The sequence below is a fragment of the Panthera uncia genome, unplaced genomic scaffold (assembly GCF_023721935.1).
Source record: "Panthera uncia isolate 11264 unplaced genomic scaffold, Puncia_PCG_1.0 HiC_scaffold_1390, whole genome shotgun sequence".
Classification (NCBI taxonomy): Eukaryota; Metazoa; Chordata; class Mammalia; order Carnivora; family Felidae; genus Panthera; species Panthera uncia.
This window is the reverse complement of record NW_026058020.1, coordinates 31,898-54,513: the sequence shown is the minus strand read 5'-3', so window position 1 is coordinate 54,513 and position 22,616 is coordinate 31,898. Positions and strand designations below refer to the sequence as shown.

General features: G+C 36.3%; 1 protein-coding gene across 2 annotated transcripts in view; it reads left to right on the top strand.

Moving 5' to 3' along the window:
- Positions 1-22,616, top strand: part of LOC125916997 (terminal uridylyltransferase 4-like) — a 66,432-nt gene that overhangs the window by 18,119 nt on the left and 25,697 nt on the right. The window contains exons 2-4 of one of the 2 annotated variants that reach the window (XM_049623261.1): positions 7,271-7,384; positions 8,840-9,691; positions 18,005-18,168. In XM_049623261.1, the coding sequence (XP_049479218.1) occupies positions 8,932-9,691; positions 18,005-18,168 (924 nt within the window). In that variant the 5' untranslated portion in view covers positions 7,271-7,384; positions 8,840-8,931. The remainder of the gene's footprint in view (positions 1-7,270; positions 7,385-8,839; positions 9,692-18,004; positions 18,169-22,616) is intronic. The other variant, XM_049623260.1, reaches the window with a different exon arrangement.

Genomic DNA, 22,616 nt, shown 5'->3' with positions numbered 1-22,616 from the left:
ATCTCCTTCCCCTGCCCCAGCCCCAGCCTATGGCATCTATCAAGCTGTTCTCTATAGCTGTGAGTTCATTTTTGTTTGTTTTAGATTTTACATGTAAGTGAGATCATAACAGTATTTGTCTGACTTACTTCGCTTAGCATAATGCCTTCAGGGTCTATCCAAGTTGTTATAAATAGCAAGGTTGTCTACTTTTTCAGGGCTGAATAATATTGCATTGTATACCACATTTTCTTTATCAGTTCATCTGTGAGTAGACACAGGTTGCTTCCATGTCTTGGCTATTGTAGATAAACACCGCAAAGAATATGGGGGTGCAGATATCTTTTTGAGTTAGTGTTTTTGTTTCCTTTCAGTAAATGCCCAGAAGTGGAATTGCTGGATCATATGGTATTTCTCTTTTTAATTAAAAAAAATTTTTTTTAACTTTATTTATTTTTGAGAGAGAGAGAGCCCACGCATGTGTGCGCGTGCAAGTGGGGGAGGGACAGAGAGAGAGAAGGAGACAGAATCTGAAGCAGGCTCCAGGCTCTGAGCTGTCAGCACAGAGTCTGATGCGGGGCTCGAACTGATAAACCGTGAGACCATGACCTTAGTGTCTCTTGCAGGGCAGGTTGCCCTTTTATTTTGCTGATGGTTTCCTTTGCTCTGTAGAAGCTTTTTAATTTGATAGTCTTCCTTGTTTATTTTTGCTTTGGTTTCTTTGGTTTTGAAAAAAATATATTTTAATGTTTATTTTTGAGAGAGACACAGAGTGTGAGCAGGGGAGGGGCAGAGAGAGAGAGGGAGACACAGAATCCGAAGCAGGCTCCAGGCTGGAACCCACGAACTGTGAGATTGTAACCTGAGCCAAAGCCAGACACCCAACTGACCGCTACCCAGGTGCCCCCAGTTGTCTTTGGTTTTGGTGTCAAATCCGAAAAATCATTGCCAAGACAGATGTCAAAGAAAAAATTTAAATTTTGATGATCCAGTATTTATTTCTTTGTTGTATGTTTTTTTTTAAGTTTATTTATTTATATTTAAAGTTTATATATTTATTTATTTTTGTCGGGGCTTGAACTCATGACCCCTGAGATCAAGAGTCACATATGCCACCTACTGAGCCAGACAGGTGCCCTTGTCTGCTTCTAATGTCATACTTAAGAAGCTGTTGCCAGACCCAAAGTCCTGAAGACTTACAATTTTTATATAGTATGTGAAATTTTAAGTATATATATTCTTTTCTTTTGTTTTCTTTTGTTTTCTTTTGTTTTCTTTTCTTTCTTTTCTTTTCTTTTCCTCTTTCTTTCTTTCTTTCTCTTTCTTTCAAGTTTTTATTTTTAAGTAATCTCTACACCCAACGTGGGGCTCGAACCTACAACCCTGAGATCAAGAGTCACACGCTCTGCTGACTGAGCCATCCAGGTGCCCCACTGTCTTCTTTCTTGCATAGATTTACTGTAGTGCATACTCCTATGTTATTACTTTCTTTGTTTAACAGTATGTCTTCACTATCGCTCCATAGCAGAGTAGAAACTTACTCTGTTTAATGGCTGCTATGGTAATATATTTTATGATTTTGTGATAGTTTTCCTTACCAATTTAGCATTATCGGCCATTTGAATTTTGTTCCAGTCTTTTGCTTTATAATTAGTGCCTAAGTTGATCTATTTTGAGTAAATTCTTGTAACCGGTATAAGGTCAGGGTCCAAATTCATTCCTTTGAATGTACATATCTGGTTTTTGCAGCACCATTTCTTGAAAAAACTGTCCTTTCCCCACTGAATACTATTAGCATCAGTGTCAAATCAGTTGACCACATATGTGAGGGTTTATTCTCGGGCTCTCTGTTTTATTCTATTGATCTGTGTTTTTTTTGTTGTTTTTTTTTATGCCAGTATCATGCTGTTTGATTACTGTAGCTTGTATTAAGTTTTGAAATCAGGAAGTGTGAGCCTTCCAATTCTTTTTTCTTCTTTTTCTAGGTTGATTTGGCTAGTCAGAGTTTTTTGAAATTCCATATGAATTTTAGGATGAGGTTTTCTATTTCTGCAAAAAATACCATTGGGATTTTGATAGTGCATTTAGTTTTTAGATTGCTTTGGGTAGTGTTGGCATCTTAATACTGTTAAGGATGGGGGTGCCTGGGTAGCTCAGTCGGTTTGAGTTCCCAACTCCTGATTTCAGCTCAGGTTATGATCTCCTGGGGCTCTGGGTGACATCATGGAGCCTGCTCTGGATTCTCTTTCTCCCTCTCTATCTACTCCTCCCACTTTGGCTTTCTCTCTCTCTCTCTCTCTCTCTCCCTCCCTCCCTCCCTCCCTCCCTCCCTCCCCCTCCCCCTCAAAATAAATAAACTTAACAAAACAAAACCCAATATTGTTAACAATATAAGTTACTGGTGATAACTTCAGAGAAGGAAGTGAGTGAGTGCACAGTGGGCTGCATATCATGAATTTTGCCTAGTGTCTAGCTTTTGGCAGCTCTGGGAAAAAAGCTCCTAAACCATTCTTGGGATTTTTGAGCTTAATAACAGTAAGCAAGGGGTGGAGTGCTTAATCCTTTAAAGTAAATGATAAGAACAGTAAGAAGAATAGTAAGAGTAGAATAGTCTTCCAGCTCTCCCCTTCCTTAGGGGCTGTAAGTCACATGAGTTTAAATACTTCCTGATTTCCACAAGGTTTATCTGGAATGTCATAATTCCTCCTTTTGTAGAGTATAGTTTTGCCACAAGGCTAGAGAATGCTTGGTTGACATTTTTTTCGTTCAGAACTTTAAATATGTCATCTTTTTTCTGATTTTCATGGTTTCTGATGGGAAATCATCTTTTAATCTTATTGTGAATTCTTAGTATATGAAAAGTTGCTTCTCTCTTACTGCTTTCAAAATTCTCTCATTGTTTATCAAAATTGAGTAGTAGTTGGTCTTGGTGTGGATTTTTTTAGTTTATTCTGCTTGGAGTTATTGGGCTTTTTGGTTGTGTATAATTGTGTCTTTCATCTGATTTGGGAAGTTTTTGACTATTTCTTCAAGTATTCTTCTGTCTCCTTAATTCTCTTTTTCTCCTGAGATTCCTATTATGCTTGATAGATAAGAAAACAAATAAGAAAGTCAGGAAACTACAGGGAGCAGAAAAAAATTTAAGAAAACTATTAGCATTCAGAAATAAGAGATAATAATCATGAGACAAGAACAGAGTGTCGTAAAAAGGAATAAGCAGAGAGTTAAGGCATTTTTAGAAATGAAAATGCTCCTCTCCTCTTAAATGCGGAAGATTTGGAAGATAAAGGTGAGGAAATCACTGAGGAAAGAAAATAAAGAGAAAATGGAGAGAAAGGTAAGATCAATGTCGAATCAATGTAGGAGACATAAAGGCCAATTAATAGGAGTTAGAGAAAAAGGACGGAGAAAATGAAAGGGAGGAAAAGATACAAGACATAATATAAGAAAAAATTGTCAAAACTGGGGAACTTGAGTTAGAGATTAAAACAGCCAACTAAATACCCAGACAAATGTTTGAAGAAATATCTGCTCCACGGTTTATCAATTAGAAATTACATGGGGCGCCTGGGTGGCTCAGTCGGTTAAGCGTCTGACTTCAGCTCAGGTCACAATCTTGCGGTCCGTGAGTTTGAGCCCCGCGTCGGGCTCTGGGCTGATGGCTCAGAGCCTGGAGCCTGTTTCCGATTCTGTGTCTCCCTCTCTCTCTGCTCCTCCCCCATTCATGCTCTGTCTCTCTCTGTCTCAAAAATAAATAAAAACGTTAAAAAAAATTAAAAAAAAAAAGAGAAATTACAGAGCACTTGAAACCAATACTAACTATACTATATGTTAACTAACTCAAACCTAAATTGAAAAAAAAAAAATTACAGAACACCGAGACAAAGAGAATATCCTAAGTTTCCATACAGAAAAGAAACAGTTCAGTAAAAAAGATGGAAAATACGGGCATCTGACTTTGGTTTTGGCTCAGTCATGATCTCACAGTTCATGGGTTTTAGCCCTACATCGGGCTCTGTACTGATAACATGGAGCTTGCTTGGGATTCTCTCTTTGTGTGCCCTCTTCACTCTCTGTCTTTCTCCCTGTCTCGTAAATAAACATTAAAAAAAGAAATGGAAAATAAGAATGGCATGATTTTCCCTAGTAATACTAGAAACTAGAAATCATTGAAACAATACCTGTAGCATTTTGAGTGAATGATTTCTAACCTAGAATTTTAAACTTAATTAAAATATGAAGATAGGATAGACATTTAAGACATTCAGAGTCTTATAAAATTTACCTACTTCTTGGGGCTTACGGGGACCAATAAATAGCACTCTTTCCTTTCCTGAATCCTGAACAAATTGGGAAAGACAGAAGAAGCATATGGAGATTAGATTATGCTTTTTTATTATGGATAAAATGCACTTTGGAGAATGGGACTTAATATTTTCAAGTTTTTGTTAATACTCAATGCCACAATTAGACTTACTGAGGCACAGGCACAACTACAGGCCCCGTGTTTGGCCATCAGTCTGGAATGGATATTTTAATTGGTAGTGATTTTGAATGTCTTTTGAGTACCCAGCATTGTGGTAGTGGGGCAGGTGGAATAGGGAAGTACTAGATATTTGCAGGAGGAACAAAAAAACGGGGAACCTAGTCTGATACCTGACAGATTGTGGCGATTAAGCAAACCTCTGATAGCTCTGTGGTTTCTAATGATAATAAGCATCCTGCTGTTGCTTAACCTACATGCACACCAAGACCCAGTTAGCCTGAAATCAGACTGCACCTGTGCATAGTAGCCATTATAGGGCATATGTAGTATTATGCAGAGTTCCTAGAAATCTCTGCCTATTCTGCAGAACCCCATATGAATATTTCATGCCCAAATTATAACCACCAATAAAAATCAGCCCCATATCCACCCAGCGCTACTTAGATTCTCTGAGTGTGCCCGTACTCCTCTTTCCTTCAGGTGTGTACTTCCGCTTTGTAGTAAAGCTTCATCTGCTGTATTTCACTCTGATTTGTCCTTGAATTCTTTTTCACAGAAAAGTCAGGAACCTGGCACTACTTGTTAGTTGAAGTCTCAGGGCCTGAGAACTCCCTCAGTCTCCAGTATCTGTAGGCATTGTAAGAATTCAAGAAAGGAAGACATGGTTAGAACTAGAAGTAAGAAGTGAACTGATATCTTAATAATATAAAAATGAAATGGGATACATTCTAAATGCTATTGTTGTCTATATTCAAATACCTTTTTAAAATTTATTAAAAATTCTTTGTATCTTCTTGGCAATAATTGCACATTCAAGGTTGGAATCTCATTTAATCCTCATTTACTACATTGGAGAAATGTAGCCAGGAACTAGAACATAGGTCTGACATTTTTATTTTGTTCAACCAATTTTGCTATGAGTGTGCAGTGGGAAGCAGTGAACCTTATTTTCAAAATCTTAACCTCCTCAGAGAGAACTTCATTTCTAGAAATTACAACTTTTTTGGGAAAAATTTATACTGTTGATAGCCTAAAATAGGAATTTTGCTATATAATATTACCATGCTTTTTTTTTTTTTTTGAATAGGACATCTGTTACTCTTATAAGAAGATGAGGAAGATTAGAAATTAAGTAAAGCTTGTTTTTAATAACATGTTCCTGTTAAAAATTTAAATGTACTTTTAGTTACATGAACCGAATTAATCAAAGTGAAATGTAGCAATTTCCTGAGTCTTGAACTAGCATTTATCTATATTAAGTACATTAATTTTTTAAATGTTTGTAGCTTTAATTTGTGTATACAAACTTGATTTATAGAGTTTTTTTTAATTTTTAATGTTTATTTTTTTTAAGAGAGAGAGGGAGAGAGAACAAGCGGGGGAGGGGCAGAGAGAGAGGGAGAGGCAGAATCTGAAGCAGGATCCAGGCTCTGAATTGTCAGCACAGAGCCCCATGCAGGGCTCGAACCCATGAACTTTGAGATCATGACCTGAGCCGAAGTCAGACGCTCAACCGACTGAGCCACCCAGGCACCCTGATTTATAGAGTTTTTTTTGAGTGGAAGAATAGTGTATCTAGAAAGTTTTGTTGGGGCCTGGGTGGCTCAGTTGGTTAAATGTTCAAATTTGGCTCAGGTCATGATCTCACGGTTCGTGGGTTTGGATCCTATGTCGGACTCTGTGCTGACAGCTCAGAGCCTGGAGCCTGCTTCAGATTCTGTGTCTTCCTCTCTCTCTGCCCCTACCCCACTCATGCTCTGTCTCTCTCAAAAATGAATAAACATTAAAAAAAAAAATTCTTTAAAAGTTTTTTTTTTAAGTTTGTTTATTTTTGAGAGAGAGAGTGCAAGCAGGGGAGGGGCAGAGAAAGAGGGAGGGAATCCTCCTAAGCAGGCTCTGTGCCACCAGCATGGAGCCCAACATGGGGCTCAAACCCACGAACAGTGAAATCATGACGTGAGTCAAAATCAAGAGTCCTACGCTAAACCAACTGAGCCTCCCAGGCGCTCCTCTAAAAAGTTTCATAAATGGAATTGTGGATCAATGTGGCTCAATCAGGTGTTTGTTGTATTATGGCTTTTGTCAGGGAGAGGACATCTACAAAATTATTAGAGTCATCATCATAGAATAGAATTAGAAAATTTAAAATATTTTGGTTTCTGGATAAGGTAAAACTAATCTTTTAGAAATAGAATCCATTTTTATTTTTAAAATTAAGAATGTGCAGTAGTTTCTACAAGAATTTAGATATAGTCATATTTGGTAACTGTTTTGACATTTATGTGAAACACCTTATGAAGAATATTGAGAGCAGAATGTATAAATTTAATAAATTCAAATATCCAAAAACAAGGAATATAGACATTCTTTTATAGCTAAGAGTGCTACAGCTTTTTACTAGAAAATAATATTAGTCACAGAAGACATTAATGGTGAAAATCTAGGATGGTTTTGGCTTAAAGGTTTTTTTTGGCTTAAATTTTATAATTTGAAAAAGTTACTTTATAAAATTATTTTTTTAGTTTATTTATTTATAAACTAAATAAATAATTTAGTTTATATTTATTTAACTAAATATATATATTTATTTAGTTAGGGACAGAGAGAGAGAGAATCCCAAGCAAACTCCATGCTGCCAGCACAGAGCCCGATGTGTAGGGCTCAAACCCATGAAACTGCAAAAACCAAACCGAAACCAAGAGTTGGATGCTTAAATGACTGAGGCACCCAGGTGTCCATAAAATAATTTAGAAAGAAGAATCTAATTGTTTTTGTTTTTGTTTTTGTTTTTGTTTTAAATAAAAGAGAATGTCAATCTGGACAGAGATCAAGGCAGAGGATACATACTGCTTTACTACAATAGGAATTATAAAACTTAGGTGCACGTTGAGTAAGATGTTGTGGTGGAGACATAGCTAGGTAAGTTTAGTTTCTTTAATTTGGACATAGGTTTTGGTATAAATAGATAGTTGGGAGGATATGACTTGGTGTTTTGGACTTTTTATTTTAGGCAATTTTTTTGCATTTATATGATGTATGGTTATATGATTAGAGGTGTTCATTTGCCCAAATTTGTAGTTTAATAAATTAAGTAAAATCAAAGATGCCACTTACATTTTGTTTTAGCTGACTTTAATTTTTATTCATATTAGTTATCTGTTTAGAAGCATAGATCTGAATTTAAGGCATACAGGGCAAAGTGAACAGTAAAAAAAATTCTTATTTCTGTAAAATACAGTATACAGGGTATTTCTAATATAGAAATAACTTAACAAAATGCAGCATTTTAATTTGTTTGTAGTTTGTGCTCAGTGGTAAATGTATAATTGTTTCTATTATATTTTAGAACAAGATGAGTTCTGACTGATTTTAGTATTCTATCATCTTTCTTTTTTAAACATTCATTTTTATATAGCAGTTTAAATTTTTATAGCAGAATTGACCAGAAAATACAGAAGGCTCATAAACTCCCTTCCCCAATACAGGAATAGCCTCCCTATCATCATCTCAGGGTGGTATATTTGTTATGTCAGTGAACCTACATTGACATGTCACTATCACCCAAAGTCCATAGTTTATGTTAGGGTTCACTTTTAATGGTATATATTCTATCGATTTTGTATAATGTATGATGTCATGTACCCACCATTATATCATATAAATATTACTATCATTTTTTAATTCTGTGTTCCTGTTTTTAAATTTTTTAATCTCAGAAAAATTAATTTAAACTCCTTTATACTTTAGAGGTGGAGAAAGTCTGTTGACATTATTTCCCCATCTTTAGAAAATCAAGTTTGAAGTAGGTTAGCAGTATAAATAGGTAGTGTTTAGTAGGAAAGTCATGTAGGCAAGATCTTACAATTTGGGCCTCTATAAACTGATTCCCTATATTGCCTATAAATTTGGATTCTTTTTTTAAAAGCTTTGTTTGTTTAAGTAATCTGTATACACCATGTGGGACTTGAACTCACGACCCCAAGAGTCAAATGCTCCATTGGTTGAGCCAGCCAGGCTCCCCTAGATTAGGATTTTTGTGTTTTCTTTGTTCCATTTCCTTTTATGTTAATTGTGGTATATCAATTGCAGGTTTTATTTCCCTTTTAGTTGAAATTCTTATTGAGTAATGTAAAACAAATTTTACTTCTAAAATTGTTTTGATGTCATATTGCCATAATTACATTACAACCTTCTTTATGAGCATTTGGTTGTTATTTACTAAGTGGGTTTTAACTCCTCATATGGTTTTCAGAGTTTTTAATTTTTTACTATTTCTTTAGTTTTAAGAACAAATTTTGAAAGTCTCACCAATTTAAAAAAAGTGGCTTTTGTGTTTTAAATAACAGATTTTTTTTTTTTTTTCCAATCCAATAGTTTGTTTGCCTAATCTGGACTTGAAGCAATTCAACTACTAGAAATCTGCCATTCTACAGTATCACAATTGGGAAGAAGCAGGTTTTCAAATAATGGAAGAGTCTAAGACCTCTAAAAATGAAAATCATGAACCAAAGAAGAATGCTTGGGCTCTTTCTGAAGAAAGCAAAGCAGTTAAAGTTATATCTAATCAAACTTTGAAAGCTAGAAATGATAAATCCATAAAAGAAATTGGGACCAGCTCTCCAAATAGGAATAGTAGTAAAAAAAATAAGCAAAATGATATTTGTATAGAAAAGACAGAAGTTAAATCATGTAAAGTAAATGCTGCCAACGTAGCAAGTCCTAAAGATTTGGGATTAGTCCTTCGAGATCAAAGTCATTGCAAAACAAAAAAATCACCTAATTCACCGGTAAAAGCAGAGAAGGTACCTGTTTCACAGGCAAAAGCAGAAAAGTCACCAAAGTCATCTAATTCACCAGTGAAAACAGAAAAGACATCCAGCTCCCAGGCAATAGCAGCAGAAAAGGCACTTAGTTCACAGAGGAAAACAGAAAAAGTACCCATTGCTCAGATGAAATCAGAAAAGGTCCCTGGTTCGCTAACAGAACCAGAGAAGGCACCCAGTTTACCGTTTAAAGAAAACATGCGACAGATAGAATTACAGCAGATTGGAAGAAAAATTCCAAGTTCCTTTACTTCTCTGGACAAAGTGAATATTGATGTTGTAGAGGGAGAAAAATCTGCTTTGGAAAACTCACCACGATCTCAGAAGCAACAAGCATGTACAGATAATACTGGTGATTCTGATGATAGTGCTTCGGGAATTGAAGACATATCAGATGATTTGAGTAAGTACAAATTAGATTATCCCAGGGTCACATTTTTGGAGAGATTTTTCCTATGTTAATAGTGTTTAGATTATCACCAGTTTGATTTTAACTACTTTAATTACAAGAAGGACATTAATAATACGGCTTTTTAAAAATGTTTGTTGGGGCGCCTGGGTGGCTTGGTCGGTTAAGCGTCCGACTTCGGCTCAGGTCATGATCTCACGGTCCGCGAGTTCGAGCCCCGCGTCGGGCTCTGTGCTGACGGCTCAGAGCCTGGGGCCTGTTTCGGATTCTGTGTCTCCCTCTCTCTCTGCTCCTCACCTGTTCATGCTCTGTCTCTCTCTGTCTCAAAAATAAATAAATGTTAAAAAAAAAAAAAATGTTTGTTTATTTTGAGAGGGAGAGAAAGAGCACAAGTGTGCGTGTGTGAGCAGAGGAGGGGCAGAAAGAGAGAGAGAGAGAGAGAATCCCAAGCAGGCCCTGCACTCAGTGCAGAGCCTGACACAGGGCTTGATCTCAAAACCATCAGATTATGACCTGAGCTGAAATCAAGAGTAAGATGCTTAACCAACTGAGCCACCCAGGTGCCCAAATAATATGGCTTTTTAAGCTAAAAAAGAACGTTTACATTTATTGAGGTGGGTAAAAAGCCTGTGCAAATAGAAATTAGTGGCTCCTATAGTCCAGTATGTAGGTATGTGCATGTGTACACACACAAACACTTTTTAAGTGGTCCTGGTAATATGTAACTCATTCATTCAACAAACATGTATGTATTGAGTTCCTTTTATATGCCAAGCATATATTTACAATGAAAAACCCAAAAAATACAGCCCCAGACCTCAAGGAAGCTTCTAGTTTGATGGGGGGTGATACAGATAAAGTGGTGGTTTAGTTCAGTGCCAAAAACTTAAGAGTTGAGAGAGTACATGATTTAATTGAGGGATTTAGATTTTAGATTGAGAAAATGTAGGACATAAATGTGAGACTGAGAGTATGACTGAGATTGAGTATGACTGGAACAGAATTGAGGGGAAAAGTAGCAAATGATGCAGCTGAAAAGTCTTAGAACAATTGGAGAATGAAGGACCTTTTAGGACATGATAGGCAGTTTGGACTTTATTATGAGTGTTTTGGAAAACACTAAAGAATTTTAAGTAAGGTAGTGCCATGATCAGATACAGATACATATTTTTAATCTTTTTGGCTGCAGTGCAGCAAATTTTTTGACAGGAACAAGAATGGAAGCACAGATTGGTTAGGACCCTTGGAAGTTACTTGAGCTATTGGTATAAAATTCATTTTATTTTGGGATTTTGATCTTAGTTTTAATTAGTTGCTTATAAATGTTGTCTATGTCTTTTGAGTAATCCTGATTCTGTTTAACTTAATGGATTTTTCTTACCAATCTTTTTTCCTCATGTTTCTGTGGCTAGTTGGATAAAACCTTTTCTTGGTATATGAATAACAAAAGAAAGCTATTTCACACTTTGAGAACCTCTGGTAAAGAGTTTAGAAATAGTTTCTTTTTATTTCTGGTGATAGTATGTTGACAGACTTTTTTTTTTTTTAATTTTAATAGACGTATTTTTATATGCATAAGAAAAATACCAACTTCATAATTTTAAAGATACGCTTTAGGAGAAGGTCAAAAAAAGCAAGTCAATTTAAAGATAGTATCAAATAAATAACACTACTGATAATGTTTAGATAAGCAAATCTGAACATGATAACATGTGAATAATTTTTTTTAATTTGTTTTTTGTATTAAAAATTTTTAAGTTTATTATTTAGACAGAGACAGCATGAGCTGGGGAGGGGCAAAGGGAAAGGGAGAAGAGAGAGAATCCCAAGTAGGCTCTGCACCATCAGCACAAAACCCATTGTGGGGTTCAAACCCAATGAAACTAATGCAATCATGACCTGAGTTATAACTGAGTCAGATGCTTAATCAACTGAGTCGCCCAGGCGCCCCAATGAATGATTAAAAAAATTTTTTTTAAATGTTTGTTTATTTTCGAGAGAGATAGAGCATGAGTAGGGGAGAGGCAGAGAGAGAGGGAGACACAGAATCCGAAGCAGGCTCCGGTCTCCAGCTGTCAGCACAGAGGCTTGAACACATTAACTGTGAGATCATGACCTGAGCTGAAGTCACTCAACTATTTAAGCCACCCAGGAGCCTCATGAATGATTTTTTTTTTTAATGTTTATTTTTGAGAGAGCGCCGGCGGGGAGGAGCAGAGAGTGAGACAGATGATACTAAGACAGGAGCTGACAGCAGAGAGCCCAGTGTGGGGTTCAAACTCACTAACTACTAGATTATGACCTGAGCTGATGCCAGATGCTTAACCAACTGAGCCACTGAGGCGCCCCAATGATTTTTTCTTTGAAATGTATTTATTTTTGAGAGAGCAAGGATGTGAGCAGGGCTAGGACAGAGAGAGAGGGAGACAGAGGATCCTAAGCAGGCTCTGATAACCAGCTGAGCCACCCAGGTGCCCCTGTGAATGCTTGAAGTTGCTTAAAGATCACTTATAATGGTTTGGCCACTTGAGTTAGTGAAAAATCTAAATTAAAGATTTATTTATTTATTTTTATTTGAGAGAGATCACAAGCAAGGAAGAGGGACAACAGGAGAGAGAGAGAATCTTAAGCAGGCTCCATGTTCAGCGCTGAGCCCTTGCTAAGCCTGAGACAGGACTCAGTCCCACAACCATGGGATCATGACCTGAGCCAAAATCAAGAGTTAGATGTTGAATAGACTGACCCATACAGGCGACCATAGGATTATTTTTTAATATTAATTTTTATTATTTTATGTTTATTTTTGAAAGAGCACAAACGGGAGAGTTAGAGAGAGAGGGAGGCAGAGGATCTGAAGTGGGCTCCGTGCTGACAGCAGACAGCCTGATGTGGGGCTCGAAATCACCAACCGAGAATTCATGGCATGAGCTCTTAACCATGAGACTCTTAACCAGCTAAGCCACCCAGGTCTCCTTTTAGTATTTAAAATTTTTTTTTCAAGTTTATTTATTTTGAGAGAGACAGACAAGACAGTGCAAGTGAGAAGGGTGGGAAGAAAGAGGCAGAGAGAGAATCCCAAGCAGACTTCATGCTGCCAGCACAGAGACTTACATGGGGCTTGAACTCAAGAAATTGTGAGATAATGACCTGGGCCAAAACCAAGATTTGGATGCTTAACTGACTGAGCCACTCACGGGCTCCAAGATGCTGGATTTTTAAAAAGCTCCTGAGTAAGATATGCTTTTGAGCAGGATAACCCAACTCATTTCCTTACTTTCATTTATACCACCCTTCATTTTACTTTTTACACAGCCAGAATAATCCTTTTAAAATTATTCAGGTCATGTTACTACTCTTCAAAATGTTTTACTAGTTTCCTATACGTTAGAGTAATAGTTAGCATCCTTGCAGTGACCTGTGAGGCCCTATGTGATCCGTGCTACTGTGATCTATGCTACTGTTCCACTTCTGTGCTTTCATTCTACATTTTTTCCCTCTCCCCTTCTCTGCTCCAACTGCATGGTTTCCTTGCATTTCCTCAAATATGGAGAATGGTCTTCACATTTGCTTTTCCTTTGCTTGGAACATTCTTCCCTGAGATGTCCACATGGCTTGCTCCCTTACCTCCTTCACCTTTTCATTGAGGGTTTTGCTGGGTCACTTATCTAAAATTTACAGTCTTTACTCTTTTTAATTGTTCTCAGTAGTCTTATTTTTTTTTTTTAAGTTCATTTATTTATTTTAAGAGAGAGTGTGAGTGAGGGAGGGGTAGAGAGGGAGGAAGAGAGAGGATCCCAAGCAGGCTCTGCACCAGCCCCTCAGAGCCTGACTCGGCTCGAACTCATGAACTGTGAGATCATAACCTGAGCTGAAACCAGGAGTCAGATGCCCAGGTGCCTTTCTCCATAGTCTTTATTACTATTTGTCATATTTAAAATTTTTCTTATTTACCTTTTTATATAATAATTTTATTGAGATACAGTTCACATGCCAAAATGTCTCATTTAAAAACATACAGTTTAGGGGTTTTTAGTACTATATTCATAGAGTTGTGTAGATATAGCCACTGTCTAATTCCTGAAAATTTTTATCACCCCCAAAAGAAACTGTACCCATTAGAAGTCACTTACTCATTACTCCCTCCTCCTAGACGTTGCCAGCCAGTAATCTACTTTCTGTCTCTATAGGTTTCCCTGTTTTATATAAAGGGAATCATACAACATGTGGCCTTTTGTGTCTGGCTTTTTACACTTAGCAGAATGTTTTCAAGATTCATACATGTTGTAGCATGTACTAGTACCTTACTCCTTTTTATTGCTGAATAATATTCCCTTTTATGGCTATACCATGTTTTACTTATCCTTTTATCAGCTGATAGATCATTGAATTGTTTCCATCTTTTGCCTAGTATAAATAACCCTGCAATTAACATTTTTTTGGAACATTTATTTAAAAATTTCTGTGTGTGTGTGTGTATTCATTTCTCCTTGATATATATGTTGAAGTAGAGTTCTGAGTCATATGATAACTACTGTCTTAACCATTTAAAAGTATATAATTTAGTGACATTAAGTACATTTATAGTGTTGTACAACCATCACCACTAATTGCAGAACTTTTTCATCACCCCAAAAGGAAGCACTCTACTCATTAAGATTCACATCCTTTTGCCCTCCTCCTGTCATCTTCTGACAATCACTAATACTAAGCTTTCTGTTTCTATATATTTACCCTTTTCTGGATGTTTCATAGAAATGGAATCACGTATGTTGTTTTGTATGTCTGGCTCCTTCATTAAGCATCGTGTTTTCAAGGTTCATTTGTGTTATATATATCAGTACTTTCCTTTTTTTTTAGAGAGAGAGAGCGAGCATGGAAAAGCAGGGGAGAGGGGCAGAGGGAGAGAGAATCTCTACCAGGCTCCACACCCAGTGCAGAGCCAGATGTGGAACTCGATCTCATGACCATGAAATCATGGTGGTGACCTGAGCTGAAATCAAGAGTAGTAGGATGCTTAACTGACTGAGCCCCCCAGGCACCCCCCAGGACTTTTCCTTTTTAAGGCTGATGCTATAGACTGAATTGTGTCCCCTTAAATTTTGTATGCTGAAGTCTCAACTCCTGGTATGATTGCATTTGGAGATAAGAGCTTTTAGTAGGTAATTAAGATTAAATGAGGTCATAAGGGTGGGTTCCTAATACAATGGGATTGAAGCCTTATAAGAAGAGGAATAGAGGCATCTGTCTCATTGTATGCATGAACCAAGGAATGGCCTTGTGAGGACACAGCAAGAAAGCAACTGTTTGCAATCCAAGGAGAGAGCTCTAATTAGACACCAAACCTGCTGGCACCTTGATGTTGGGCTTTCCAGCCTCTAGAACTGTGAGAAAATAAATCCCTGTTAAGTCTATGGTATTTTGTTATGACAACCTGAGCTAAGACAGTTGAATAATATTCCACTGTGCGGATATGCCACATTTTGTTTATCAGTGATTGGACATTTGGGTCATTTCCACATTTGACTGTTGTGAATAGTGCTGCTATGAACATTCATGTAGAAGTTTTTGTTTGAATACCTGTTTTGAACTCTTGTTGTTTTGGGATAGTATTAACATCTCACAGAACTGGAGTTTGATGGAAGAAATTTGGGAACTTCTGCCAGATGTTATTTTATATTCATGTTGATTTTAGAAAAATAAATAATTTATTTCTGAATTTTAAAGAAGGTACGTAACTTTCTATAATTATTTATATTGGCAGAAATGACAGTTTTACAAGAGTTGCTGATGTTGCCTTGTAGTGCTTGGCAAATTGTACATATAGAAAAGAGAAAAAGGTTAGAATATTCTTACTACTGTTCTTTATCATGAAATGTAGAAATAAAACTAGAATTTTACCTTTTATTTTACATTACCATCATAAAATCGTTACTAAAAAGCTAAATTATTTTTCTAAATACTAGGATACAATTGCAAATTACTTATTGTGCATCAGTCTTTCCCTGACAATAATTTAAGAATTAATTAGCCAACCTAACATAATTCTTATGTTTGAATCCTTCTAATAACATCTTAAGAGTTTGCCACCTGACTCTAGAGACTTCTGTGTCCTTGTGGTAGGAAACACTTCATTTCCAAAGGCCTATCATTTCTTCTTTGTTTAGAAAATTCGTGTTATCAAAAGGTAGAATTGACTGTCATGGTTCTTATAGACGGCATGCAGTTGGCTTTTGAGGGCAGAATGGAGAGATCTGTTGTCCATGAACATTTACTTTAAGTAGTGTTTTTAGATACATCCAAATTTATTTGTTCAGTACACTTTTATTATGTGTCTTCTCTGGTCTAGGTATTAAAATCTGAAAGTACAAAGTTAAATAATACCTAGTCATTAGCATCAAGGAATCTATCATGTGAAGTAGGAGATAGAGAAATGAATACAAATTACATTATTATGCAAATGTGAAACAATAGAGAGTGTTACGAGAATACAGTTGTATAATTGAACAACACAGGTTTGAATTGCACAGGTCCACTTATATGGATTTTTTTTTAATTAAAAAAATATATTATTTTTGGGGGCACCTGGGTGGCTCAGTTGGTTAAGTGTCTGACTCTTGATTTTGGCTCAGGTCATGATCTCATCGTTCGTGGGATGGAGCCCCGGGTTGGGCTCTGTGCTTACAGTGTGGAGCCTGGTTGGGATTCTCTCTCTCTCTCTCTCTCTCTCTCTCTCTCTCTCTCTCTGCTCCTCCCTCTCTTGTGCTCTTTCTCCTTTTCTTTCTCAGAATAAATAAAAATAAGCTTAAATTTTTTTTTTTAATATTTTCATTTTTTTAAAAGTATCACTACACTCAGCATGGGGCTCAGTTTATAATCTCAAGATCAAGAGTCACATGCTCTACTGACTGAGCCAGCCAGGCACCCCTGATTTTTTTTTTTTTTTTAGTAAATATAGTATGGTACTGTAAATCTATTTTCTCTTATGATTTTTTTAATAACAGTTTTTTTTTCTAGCTTACCTTACTGTAAGAATAAAATATATAGTATATATAACATGCAAAATGTGTGTCTATCAACTGTTAATCATTAGGCTTTTGGTCAAAAATAGGCTATTAATAGTAAAGGTTTTGGGCAGTCAAAAGTTACATGCAGATTTTGGCACCCCAAGCCCCAGTATTGTTCAAATGTCAACTGTATAAAGAATATCAGACTGTCTTCTGAATTAGGTTAAGCTCAAGCTGAATTTTGCAGGACAGGTAAACATTACTAGTTGAAGTGAGGAGGGCCTTGATGGTGGAAGAAAAAACATATATAAAGGACATTGAGACTTGAAGTAGCAATGATCCATTCTAGCACATTTGGTATGAATGAAATGAAAGATGCTTAAGGCAGAATATAAGGTTAGAGATATAGAGAACTTAGCTCTCTTTCTGAAGGTTTTGGTTTAAAATCTGAGAGAAGCCTTCCCTGACTCCCATATCTAAAGTCTCCTTCTCAGTTACTTGCATTTCCCCTTTTATAACACTTGCTACAACTTGGAATTATTGTATTTACTCTGTTTACTGCCTTCATGAAGGCAAGAATGACATGTAATAAGCTAGAGAGTTTAAACTTTATCCTGAACTCTTTGAAAGCCTTATATATTTTAAGCAAGAGAATAATAACATGATTCATTATGTATTTAGAAAAATCACAGTGATAGTGGAACCTACTGTATGCTAGGTATATAATGCTACGTGCTGAAAATGAAAAGATGACAGCACCCAGTCTTTGCCTTGAAGAGATTGCAATGTAGCTGTGAGGTAGGGAAGCAAAGAAAGAAATATTGATGTGGTAGAGATATCCATGAGTTCAGTGAAAGCAAAGAGGGAGGAGCTTGGTGTGGGTTTGTGGTCTAGAGTATGTATGTTATTTTGGCTGCTAGTGTATATTGATGAAGTCACTAAACTGATTTTAGTGATTAATCTTTGGGACTTCAAATAGCTTTTTATCATACTTCAGACATTTTGCAAGATGGTTATAGTGTGTTAGCCTTCTGCAGAGAGTGTCAGTTAGATTTGTCTCTCTTGATAGGTTGGAAGAACAAGATAGGCATTTGACCCATGACATAGATTTTTCTTTGTGAATTCTGATACCATGTATATCTCTTACTTCAATCTTACATAAGTATACCAACTTGTACAACTAAGGAATGTATAAGGAAAGAATCTTTTTTCTGTATGTGCAGAAATTGAATGTTTTCCATTAAATTTTTTTTAAATTTCTCAGTTCTGCTGATGGTAACTAAGTGGTTGCTTCCTTTTCCAGGTAAAATGAAGAATGATGAATCTAATAAAGAAAATTCTTCAGAGATGGACTATTTAGAAAATGCTACTGTGATAGATGAATCTGCATTGACACCTGAGCAGAGGCTAGGCTTGAAACAAGCAGAAGAACGCTTAGAAAGAGATCACATCTTTCGACTTGAAAAAGTATACTATGTCATTTTAGTTGTTTGGAGGAAGATGCATGTTTCATAACTTTTCTTTGCCAAGTACAGCTCTTTTTTTTTTTTTTTTTTTTTTTATTGCTAAGGCAGAGATAGCTTTCATTTTTCCTAACTTCCCTCTTTCCTTCTTTCTTCTCTCCCTTTGTTCAGTAAATCCTTATATCTGTGAATCTGACTTCATTCATTCTCATTCCAGGGGTCAGCAAACTATGGGGTTATCCTCTTTTTTTTGCTTTTTGGTTGGTGAGTTTTGTGTTTTTTAAATTGTGATTAAAAAAACCCCTACTCCTTGTTTTTATAAACAAAGTTTTATTGGTACACAGCCATGCCCATTTGTTTACCTATTGTCTATGGCTGCTTTCATGCTACCATGGCAGAGTTGCATTGAGTAGTTGCTCTAGAGAGCATATAGCTTGCAAAGCATAAAATATTTATTATTTATCAAAGCATAAAATATTCATTATTTACCAAAGTAAATATTTACCAAAATATTTACCAAAGTAAAATATTTACCAAAGTATTACTTCGTCCCTTTACAGAAGAAGTTTGTTGACCCTTGATTTATTCACTTATCAATAGATACGGAGTGCTTGTTACTTTCTAGGTACTATGCTAGGCACTGGGGATATATTGGTGAAAGTGGCAGTTTATGAATTAGAAGTGAACAGTCCATTTGGAATGATAAATAAATTAGTAAATACTATATGATGTATTACACTTTAACCCTTTTTCGTTGGTTTTCTACCTTTTCCTCTTTTTTCTCCCAAATTTACTGAGTATCTCCAGTGTATTAGGAACTGTTGTAGCCATTTGTATCTTGTTCCTGAGTACTAATTAATTTTTTAATCTAGAAATAAACATTCCTAGCCTTAATAAAAACACTGCTAGGTATTGAAGGAAAGAATCATAAATCAATCTGTTCATAAATAGATATTTGGGATATTTGTGAATATGTATACAAGGAAATAGGTAATCATTCTTGATAAATAAGAAAGGAAAGAAAGAAATGGTATAATTTTGTAGAGTTTAGAAAAATGAGGTCATATCTAAATTGAAGAAGGCGATCCTGGGTTATTAATAGGACAGAGTAGTCACCCTCTGAAAATAGAAAGGAATATTAAGGGTGTTGGGGCCCATAATGTAGAAGAGAATTTAGGTTCTGTACTAGCTAGTCTCCCAAGCTAGTTAGAAGGAAGTCTTTTGCAATTTGCTATTTTACTTAGTCCTCTCTTTCCTATCATTTTCTTTTCCCTAAGTCTGGAATTAGTGCTATTCTGGATCTGTGTATTGTTAAGATAAATACTGAGTGCTTTTCATGTACCATGATCTGGTGATAAAAAGTTGAACTGGACGTGTGTGGCATTTTTAAAAACATGATGCTTCTCCTCTAGGAGTTTACTGATTAGAGAAAAACATGTAAGCAAATAACAGTAATAGTAATACTGTTGTTTGAAAATGGGATCTTAAAAGAGCGACCAGCTTGAATGCTTTATAAAGAGGTAACATTGGAATGGAGTCTGAAGGAGTAGTTAGGAATTGACTTGGTGAATTGGGGAAGGCTGATATAGGTGAATATTATATGGCATATATAAAGGAAATGTGAAAGATGTGTTTTTAAGACAAGTTGGGGACTGGATGGGGTAAGATATGAAGCAGGAAAGATCAATTCTTGGGAGAAGGAAGAAGTTGGGGTGGAATGGATATTTGATGGTGGTGGGAAAGGATGGCCTGGGGTAAAAGAAAAGCTTGGAAGTGTGGAAGACATATTATTTGTTGTTTGAATTTGTTTATTTGAATTTAGGCAATAATTATATAAAATGAGTGTGCCAGTACCAGCATAGATGTCTGTAATCTCTTTTCTTCCTGGCACCTCTTTGTCCTCCAAAACCTCTCGTTTTCAAATGAGTGTACTTTTTTTTTTAATGTTTTGTTTATTTTTGAGAGAGACAGAGAGACCAAGCATGAGCAGGGGAAGAGTAGGAGCAGAGAGAGAGGGAGACACAGAATCTGAAGCAGGCTCTAGGCGCTGAGCTGTCAGCACAGCTGAGCCAACCAGGTGCCCCAGTTGTAGAGTGTACTCTTAGTTAACCTTTTTTTTTTTTTTTTTACCAGCTTTAGACATTCATTAAGAATATTCTTTTTTTTTTTTAATTTTTTTTTTTTAACGTTTATTTTTGAGACAGAGAGAGACACAGCACGAACGGGGGAGGGTCAGAGAGAGAGGGAGACACAGAATCCGAAACAGGCTCCAGGCTCTGAGCTGTCAGCACAGAGCCCGATGCGGGGCTCGAACCCATGGACCGTGAGATCATGACCTGAGCCAAAGTCGGACACGTAACCCACTGAGCCACCCAGGCGCCCCCATTAAGAATATTCTTTACTTGCTTTTGATTTCATCAGGTCCTTTGGTTCACACTATACCCATAGATTATCTGATTGAGGAGTAAAGATGTAGATTTTTAAACTACCAAAGAAGGAGTGAATCCAAGCTCTTAGATCAGAAGGGTAAATTTCCCCATAGTGAGTGTTAAATGTTGACTAGGAAATACTAGTTGACTAGTATCGTTGACTAGAATTTCCATGCCCAGAAAAAGGTTTATTAGTGTGTGTGTTTAATGGCAAAATAAAATATAACTATAATAAAGGAATTTTAAAACATTTTTTATTTGTTTCTCCTGTGAAACTAGAAGCTTCATGATAGAACATTTTTGTCCTATTTCCTGTTGTACTTAATATATTGCCTTGCACATAGGAGTTAGCCAATAATTGGAGGTAGTTTGCTTAGTGATTAAAGTGTATGGGTTTCGGAGTCATGGGGTCTATCTCTGCCACTTACTGGTTGGGTAACATTGGATAAGTTATTTAACTTCTTTAAACCTCAGTTTCTTCATCATTAGAATAGAGTTGATAAAAAAATAACAGCTCATTGGCTGTTAGGAGGGCTAAATACAGTAATACAAGTAAAGTTCTTGGCATAGTGCCTGGTATGTAGTAACCACTAAATAAAGATCAGCTATTTGTAGAATTGAATTTACCAAGGAGAGCAATTTTTATTATTACATTCTAAGATGATAGAAGCAGTTTTCAGTGTTAGAGATTTATCCAAGGTCAATTGAGATGTCATCTCAAGCTTTCTGACTCCCCGTTCAGTGTTACAACAAATTTTTCTTATAAAAAAAAATCCAGACAAGTCCTTGTCCGCTAATATTTTACAACTGAAAAACTCGTATCATAAGTTATTTCATGACTCCCTCATCAATATTCATAGCTTCAGGTGTTCTGTATTTATGCTTTTGACTCCTGAATCGACCCTTCTTGCCACATTCACCACTCTTCTTGAACCAAGTCAACATCATCTCTCCTCTGGATTGTTGCAGTATGCTCATAATGGCAATAAGCTCTTCCTGCTTCTGTTCTTGAAGGAATTAGGAAGAAGGCAAGTGATCCCTTTAAAAGTAGATTAGATCTTGTAATTCTCTGCTTGAAAACCTTCAGTGTCTTCCTCTCACACTTGGAATAAAAGCCAGGGTCTTTTTAAGGGGCCCTGTGACCTGGCCCCAATTACCCCTCTGCCAGTCATATACTAGGCTTTTTGCAGTTTCTCAAACATATTAGCATATTCCTGCCCCAGGGCCTTAGCATTAACATTTCCTTCTGCTTAGCATGTCCCTTATCAAATATCCACCCAGCTTAGTCCTTCACTTCCTTTAAGTTTATCAGTAAAGTCTTAAGTGAGGACCCTTTTTTAAAAAAGTAGTTAATACTCCCACACCATATTCCTATTAATTTGTGCATTTGTTTATTTATTACATGTCTCTGTACACTAGAATGTAAACTGTGAGAACAGAGAATTTGTTTTGTTTATATTTCCCCAGCTCCTAGATAAATGTCTGACATAGTATGAGCTAAGAAGGTATTTAGGGAGTTAAGTATTAGTTGTGGTTAGAAACTAAGAGGTAGGAGTCTCTGCAAGGTCTTAATTCATTCCCCAAGAAGGACAGATTTGAAAGAGTTTTTTTGGTTTCTTTTTTGTCTTTAAGTTTTTATTTAAATTCCAGTTAACATACAGTGTAATGATAGTGTCAGGTGTAAAGTATAGTGATTCAGCACTTCCATACAACACTTGGTGCTCATCACAAGTGCTCTCCTTAATTTCCATCACCTATTTAACCCATCCTCCTACCCACTTCTCTTTTGGTAACCAGTTTGTTCTCTGTAGTTAAGCATCTGTTTCTTGCTTTGCCCCCCCCCTTCTCCCCTTTGCTCGTTTGTTTTGTTTCTTAAATTCTACATATGAGTGAAATCACATGGTATTTGTCTTTCTCTGACTTATTTCACTTAGCATAACTCTCGCTCCATCCATATCTTTGCAAATGGTGAAAGGATTTTTATACTACAAATCGAAATGACTATCGAACTGAATTTTCCTTT